This window comes from Gekko japonicus, unplaced genomic scaffold (assembly GCF_001447785.1).
Source record: "Gekko japonicus isolate JY-2015 unplaced genomic scaffold, Gekko_japonicus_V1.1 scaffold923, whole genome shotgun sequence".
Lineage (NCBI taxonomy): Eukaryota > Metazoa > Chordata > Lepidosauria > Squamata > Gekkonidae > Gekko > Gekko japonicus.
In genome coordinates, this window is record NW_015171530.1 from 699,505 (window position 1) to 707,745 (window position 8,241).

Consider the following 8,241-nt stretch of genomic DNA (forward strand, 5'->3'; position numbering starts at 1 on the left):
GCTTTATGGCTGGGCAGGGAACTCTGTTTTCTCCGATTCTAGTCCAACCACTACATTGCGCTGGCCTTGTCTCCAGTTGACAAGATAGTCTGAGTGTGGACCGGGGGATTCCCTGACTAAAATCAGCACCAGCTATAGAGGCAAAGAAAGAGAAGAAGCAAATCCTGCATTAGTACTGGCACCTTGTAGGGCTACTTTCTCCGTTATTTTGGCAGCAACCATGTTCCTTTATTGTGGGGGAGTGCTCCCCACAAAAGAGTTCAGATAAAAAGCACCCCTTGGAAACAACTGGAATGCCTCCAAGGTATGAGGTGGGGGTTAGGGTTGCCAGCTCCAGGTTGGGAAATTCCTGGAGATTTGGGGATGGAGCCTGAGGAGGACAGGGATCTCAGTGGGGTACAAGGCCACAGAGTCCCCCCCGCCAAAGCATCCATTTTCTCCAGGGGAGCTGATCTCTGTAGTCTGGAGAGGAGCTGTAATTCCGGGGGATCCCCAGGTCCCACCTGGAGGCTGGCATCCTTATGTGGGGGACTGCTGCTCCACAATCCCCCCTTAAAGTTCTTCTAATTAAGGGGTCCCCAACCTTTTTGAGCCTGGGGTCACCTTTGGAATTTTGACAGTGTGATCGGTACAGTCACAAAATGGCTGCCGCAGGAGGGGGAACCAGCCACAATGTGGCTGCTGAGGAGGCTCACCTACAGTCCAACAGGGCAAATCCTGGCGCTATGTGGGCAGCTACTGCCAAAGCCCAGTTTTTTGAAATCTGCACAGCCAATCAGATCTCCAGTGCTCAATGGGAAGCCTTGCTGGGCAAAAACCCCACCTGGCCCCACCCACTTCCTAAAAATACCAGGAAAGGTGTGTGTGGGGGGGCACCACGTTGGGGACTCTTTTTCTAACCTTTCACACTGTCAGGGCCCTACGTCACCATAATCTGTAGATGGAAAACTGCAATTTTAAAATAGGACAGGAACCCACCATAAAGTCCAAACACAATCCCAATCATACAGCAACAACCCACATGAACGGTTTCTAACCTTCAATGACTTTGGTGGACTTAAAGGGAAGAAACTGTACTTAGAACAACACCATCAATCTGCTCCAAATCCATCAGTTTATTTAGTTGGAAATGGATACCCTGATCAGTGTTCCCTCTAAGCTGAGTTAGTGTGAGCTAGCTCACAGTTTTTTAGCCTCTGGCTCACACATTTTTGCCTTAGCTCAGGAAGGAGGGCTCCAGAACAAACTAATTTATGCAGTGGCCAAATCGTTTGCTCACAACTTTAATGCCAGCAGCTCACAAAGTAGAATTTCTGCTCACAAGACTCCACAGCTTAGAGGGAACATTGACCCTGATCGTTCCGTAGTGGAGATCTAAAGCGCCCTCACAATATCATTCTCAGTATCATCTTATCCTAACAACGACCGTGTGGGGTAGGGGAGAGAGAAAGACTAGCTCCCCCCCCCCCCCCAGTCAGCCAGTGGGCTTCCACAACAAGGGGGGAATTCAAACCTGGGCCTCCCAGATCACAGTCCAATACTTTAACCCTGCAAAACACCACCGATGCTTTAACCCCCTTGCCCTCTAAAGCGGCACTTGAAGCAGGCGCGTCTCCGCCATAGCCTGACAGTCATCATGGAGCTGAGTTGAAGTCGGATAGTGCTCTGTCAGCTTGTGTTTTCATTTTTACGCAGTGCAATAGATCCCAAATTGTTTTGTTCAGGTATTTGCAATTCCATCGGGGGCACTGCATCTGTCTTATCTACAGAGTCAATCTGCAATTACACGTATTTATTTCCCTGTAACTGACACGCACGGCAATCCCCAGATGGGGTGCTGTTTGTCCGGAATCATCCGTTCGCTTGGTTGGCCTTGTCAGTTTCTTGCCGCCTTCCTTCTGCCAAGTTGAGGCGGCCACCTCGCACCATGCCCCAGTTCCTGGCCCCGTCACAAGCTACGTGGAGCTTCCCACCCCGTCCTCCCCCTCATCTTCATCCTCCCCCTCCTGGTGGGTCAGGAAGGCCGAGTGATCCTGGCTGTCGAAGCAGGAACTGCTGAGGTAGTCTTCGGGACGGGTGACGGCGGCCATTTCTGGCAAGTGGCCTCGCTGGTGTCTCAGGAGGCTGTAGGAGCGGGAGAAAAACTTGTGGCAGACCCCGCACTGGTGTGGCTTGTCTCCCTCGTGGACTTGCCGGTGGCGAGCCAAGTCAGCCAGGCGCTTGAACTCTTTCTGGCACATGACGCACTGGAAGGGGCGGGCGGCCGTGTGGGTCACATCGTGCTGCTTGAGGTGGGAGAGGCGGCGGAAGCGTTTCCCGCAGCGGCCGCATTGAAAAGGCAGGGCGCCCGTGTGGATGAGGAAGTGCGTGGCCAGGTCGTATTTGCTCTTGAAGGGTTTACAGCACACGCTGCATTCGTAGGCCTTCTTGGGGGGCGGCCCCGGGGGAGAGGAAGGGACCACGGGGGGCGCCGCTTCTGCTTCCTGGGGGTCGGCCTGACCGAGCAGAGGGCAGTCCCCACTGACCGCGTGCATCCGGCTGTGCTGCCTGAGGTAGGAGGCGAGGCGGAAGGCCATGCCACACTCAGGGCAAGAGAAGGGCTTCTCACCGGTATGGACCACGTAGTGCCGCGACAACGACCACGGGCGGGCAAAGTTCTTGTGGCACACGCCGCACTGGTGCTGCTTGGGCCCTTCTGGATCGTCTGGGTCATCTTGGCCTGCCGCCTCTTTGAAACACTTGTGGGCCTTCAGCTCGCCCTTCGTCTCAAACGCCTCGTTGCAAGCGAGGCACAGCAAAGTCCAATCTTCCTGCAGGAGCACCCGCTTTTGATTGGGGGAGGCCGAGATCCGCGCTGCTGCTCCCTTATTCTCGTGCGCTTCCTGCTGCGGGAGGAATTTCCCTGGCTCTTGTAAGGGCTGGGAGCTGCCGGTGCCCCCTGGAGAATGACTGGCGGCTTGGGGGCATTTGTGGCGGGCCAGATGCGCCGAGCGGCTGAAGGTTTTATGGCAAAGTTTGCACCGGAAGGGTTTTTGCCTGCCGTGGGTCAGACGGTGGCGTGCTAGGTAGTAAGCGAACTTGAACACTTTCCCGCAGACGGGACAGGAATTCTGGCTCTTGCTCTCGGCTTGGCAATGGTGATCGCGCACGGCGGCTGCAGAAACAAAGGCTTTGTGACAAGCCGGGCAACGGTGAGCGGGATGCTGGCGAGTTTCAAGTGTGGCAGGCTTGGGGGGCGTCAGCAAAGCGTTCGGCTCCGGGGAGTCCGGCAGCTTAGGAGACTCCATGAGTTATCCCCTGTGTAAGAGAAAGGCGAGACCATTAAGCTATAGTGATTATATAATGTTCAAAAATGCAGAATGCCAGCTTCTGACTTTTGTGGAACTATTCCTCAAAATGTGTTGGGGGGGGGGAGAGATTTCAAGGGCAGGGGGGGAAACATGGGTGGTATTTGGTTCATTTTGTTGCACTCAGACTTTCTGAAGTCTTTTTTTAAAAATTGTGTTCTTTGGGGGGGTATTTTTGCATTTTTGCGTGTGTTTTCGTGTGTCTGTGAGCCCATGTCTGGAAGTCATAGCAATCTCTGGCGACCCCTACTGGGACATGGAGGACATACAGAGAAGTGGCTTGATAGCCTGCCTCTCCATCCCGGCCCTGGTGTTCCTTGGGGGTCTCCCACCCAAGTACTTGCCAGGGTCGGCCCTGCTTAGCTTCTGAGATCTGATGAGGTCGGGCTTGCCTGGGGTATCCAGATCAGGGCCAGACTTTCTCAAGTCTTAATACAAGACCTCCTTTGGACTGGCACTTCATTATGGTAGGGGCCACCCTGTGAATTTAAGCCTTCCTTTCCCGTTCAACTCTCGCTCTGCATTTCTTTTTTTATGGGGCCAACGTTACTATGCACTGCATTTTTCTTTTCTTTAAACTTAGACTTGCTATACAGGCATACGGAGCTTGCTTACCAAAAAGAAAAAAGAAAAAAGCACTCCATGCCTCTGAGGCTCTTATAATTCTGTCTTACAAATAGCCCGTTCCCCTAGTTGACTGGGGAGAGTCTCACTTGCCTTTAGATGACCAGGCAGGAAAGATTTTATAATGCAAGAGAGTTGATTCCCCTCCCCCAAGCTACTGACAGGCAAATAAGATGGCATGCAGGTTGGAGAAAACTATGAACAATCCAGTTCCATGGATTTATTTGCTGTAACTGTCCATGTACAAATGGCAGCTACCACATTCAAGCATCTTTTGGAGGAGTTCACATACAAAGGGTATCCCTTTTGTGTCCATGGTGTCCCTTCGGAACCAATGCGCCATGGACTTGTCCTGCTTCCCCAGTCCAAAGGACCTTTCCCTTCTTTTAAAGTGCTCTTTTCAATACTGTGGAAGGTCAGTAGTTCAGCAGTTCGAGACCCGGGTTGCCGCATGACGGAGTGAGCTCCCGTCTCTAGTTCCAGCTCCTGCCAACCTAGCAGTTCGAAAGCAAGAAATTGCAAGGAGATAAATAGGGACCACTTCGGTGGGAAGGAAACAGCGTTCCGTGCGCCTTGGTGTTTAGTCACGCCGGCCACATGGCCACGGAAACGTCTTCGGACAGCACTGGCTCTTCGGCTTTGAAACGGAGATGAGCACCGCAACCCTAGAGTCGGACTCAACTGGCTTTCGAGCAAGGGAACCTTTACCTTTACCTTTTCAATACTAGAACCCCTAGTTCCATTCTAGAGCGAGAGACATGGTCTCCCTGTTAATCTCTAAGCACAACTTTTTAAAGGCATTTGGTCTCCCTGCTCACTCACTCTCCTAAAGATAAACTCTGCTGCCACAGAACGGAATCAGGCCTCTTCATGCTGACGGTGAAGCAGGGGCATTCTGTGTGGTTAGAAAATAAATTTTAAACAGGAAGACTGGGAGCCAGAACTTCTGGGATTCCAAGGAGATTGGAAATCAAACTTTTTGGGGGCTCACTGGAATTATCACCCTTGTCCGTTAATACATACAGAATCATATACTGGGCTTTAGACAAAACAGAGAGGTCTCTGTCCCCAAGGAACTTACATTCAAAAGGGGGAAAGGAAGAAATAACAAGGGGAGGGAGGAGAGGAAAGGGAGGGAGACAGATGCAGTTTGGTGTAGACCTTGGTGGTTTCTGGGGCCAACAGCTGAAATCCCAGGCCCCTATCCTCTCTACACAGTAAGTGAGGAATCTGTTTAGGGAGAAAGGGGGACACCCGAGCGGGCCTGTGGTTAAAGGGCAGGGAAGGACTGGTGGCTGAGACCCTAGGAGGAGGCCTCAGGATGATCTAACAAAGGACCGGGGTCTGGTGGGTTTGGGATGGTGGCTCAGATTCTGGAGATGAGCTAATCTGTTGGAGCCTGTCCAAAAGGGGAGCCCCGTGGCCTCTGAAAAACTAGCAGAGGAACGCCTCTTCTGAACCAGCTGGCTCCAAAGGGGCTTTCGAAGGGCCTGACTCTGTTCAGGATGGCGCTGGAACAGGACTTGTTCTGGCCCACCGCTTCTGTGGGTTCCAGCTTCGGTGCCTGAGATGCCTGTGCTGACACAGCCACCCCCACACACAGAGAGAGGAACCCAAAGGCAGAAAGAGGGAAATGTGGTCCCACCACCACCATGCACACCTGGCTTCTGCAAGCCCTCTGAGGCTGTCCTGCCTAAAGCTGTGGGTGTTTATAGCGCCCCAGGACTTCTTTCGGGATCCCTCGGTTCCCCGGCACCCAAGGGTCACCCGACCTTCTCCCAAAGGGTGGGAGGGACTGGGGTGGGGGTGCGTTGAGATACAATCCCAGCCAGGATGGAGAGACAGGCTCGCCAACCCCCGACCAGCGCGACTCAGCCTGAAACAGGAAGGGCCGCCCGGAAGGGATCTCTCTGCGGGAGCCCGGTGCCACCTGGGGGCGCCTCTCCCCGGCGCTCCCCCTTCCCCCGCCCCGCTCTTCTCCGGGCTTTGTTCGCAGCCGGGGGAAAGGCAGCCCTCCGCCCCCTCCGCCGAAGACGCGCACCTCCTAATCCCCCCCCACGACCCCCAACCCCGCGCGGCCGGTTTCCTCGCCGAGGTCCCCCTCGCAGTACCTGGTTCCGCAGCCGCTGCCGCCGCCGCCCGGAGGGGGAGGCGCCGGGGCTGGGCGAGCGAGCGAGCGGCGAGGGTGGCGGCATCCAGTGGCGCCAGATACGTCGTCCTCCTGCAAGACACCCACAGGCACCCCCCAGCCCAGCCCACCCCTCCGCTCCCGGCAGGCTGCGGGCGCCGCCGTGGGCAGCACTGGCGAAGCCCGCCGGGACACCCTCGCGTGTGCGCCAAAGCCCCCGGCTGGCACCCGGAGCAGCCTTACGCGACGCGCGCGGCCCTCGCCCGCCCTTCCCCGACAGCCGCGCAGCAGGGAAACGCCACCGGGCGAGCTTATTCTTCCCCACCCGGGTGCCCTCGGCAGGCTCACAGCGGCCCCCTTCACAGGACGTTCCAGTAAGTCCTGCTCTAAATAACATTTCGTGCGCGTAGATGCCAGTTTGGGATGTACAAGAAGCAGAGCCTTTTCAGTGGCGGCCCGGCGCTCTGGAATGCCCTTCTGCTGGCTGTTGGTTTGGCTCTCCTCCCTGCCGCTATTCCACAAACAAAACTCTGGGCGGTAAGGTGACCTTTAGGACAGCCAGGGGTCTCCGACAGGATGCCCATGAGTGCCTTGGGGGCCCACCAGGATCTTTCTTGGCGCCCGCCAAGTGTTTTTAGCAAGTGGGTGGGGCGTTTGCCCAGCGGGGCTTCTGATTTGCCCCTGAAGATCTGATTGGCCGCGCAGATTAAAATAACCTTGCTTCAGATGCAGCTGCCACCACCTTTTGTTTTATTCTCCCTCATCCCTCTTCCCAGTGTGTGCTTTTTAGTTACCACCACACTCCCCTGCACTTGGGCTGCCTCTGTTTACGGGACTCCGCCTCCTGCAGCAGCCATTTTGTCATTGCACTCACCATCCTGTGGCAGAATCCCAGAGGTGCCCACAGGGTCAAAAGGCTGAGAGCCTCAGCTTTACGAGGTAGCTGGCATGCATTCGGCCAGGCTTGGTGCTGGTTTTGTATATGAACTGTAGAGATTGTGTTTGATTGTTTTTTACCTGGTCTTTTGCCTTTGGTATGTGAGCAATGCTTTGAGGGCAGTGGGTGGGTGGGTGGGTGGATGGAGTGTATGTAAATAAAATCAGGATGCACCCCAGGTTGACAGATACACTCACAAAGCAACTCCTCACACACACACACACACACACACACACACACACCTTGCCTTGCGAACCTTTAAGATTAAGGAGGGGGGGGATACAGTCTATCCATGCATACAGGCAATGTTCCCGCTAAGCTGTGGGGTCTTGTGAGCAAAAATTCTACTTTGTGAGCTACGGGCATTAAAGGTGTGAGCAAGCAATATGGCTAGTGCATAAATTAGCTTGCTCTGGAGCCATCCCTTCTCGAGCTAAGACAAAAAATGTGTGAGCCGAAGGCTGAAAAACTGTGAGCTAGCTCACACTAACTCAGCTTAGAGGGAACACTGCATACAGGAGGTTGGTACTTCCGCACAATGGCACACACTGCATGCACACCCAGTCTCACATGACAACCTGCATGAACACAGCGCAGGCAGGACATATTGAGGCAGCTGGCCTATATTTTATTTAACTCCTTTGTACCCCACGTTTCTCCCCAACAGGGACCCAAAGTGGCTTACAGCGTTCTCCTCTCCATTTTATCTTCACAACAATCTTGTGACGTAGGTTGGGCCAAAAGCAATTGGCCCAAGGTCACCCAGCAAGCTTCCATGGCATGAGTGGGGATTCAAACCCGGGTCTCCAAGATACCAGTTGGATGCGCTTAACCACAACACCACGCTGCACGCCCTGCAGTCATCTCAGCCTGCATGCACACTACAAAAACCACCTACTTGCCTCAGCCAGAGGGGTGGCTGAATGGGCCTAACACACGAGGAAGTTAACCGGGATATTGTGAAAGCTCATCTTCTGAACACCAGCCTGGTCCTCTGTCCCTGGGGTTGCCAGTGGACCTGGAGAAAAAACATCCTGTTCCTTAAACAGAGGCTTGATATGTGGACATGGGCAGTTGAAGCGTTTTGGAGGTCAATAACAGCATCTGCAAAATAACAGGCCATTGATCCTGTTATTGATCCATTATGGGACAGAACTCCCCCCCCCTCTACTGGCAGTTGGCAACTCCATGGCTGTGATCACACA

General features: G+C 54.3%; 1 protein-coding gene across 1 annotated transcript; it reads right to left on the minus strand.

Moving 5' to 3' along the window:
- Window positions 1-1,955: 1,955 nt before the first annotated feature.
- On the minus strand, window positions 1,956-3,287 carry ZNF579 (zinc finger protein 579). Its single transcript, XM_015419531.1, has one exon. The coding sequence runs from the start codon at window positions 3,285-3,287 to the stop codon at window positions 1,956-1,958; it is 1,332 nt and encodes a 443-aa protein (XP_015275017.1).
- Between the last annotated feature and the right edge of the window lie 4,954 nt (window positions 3,288-8,241).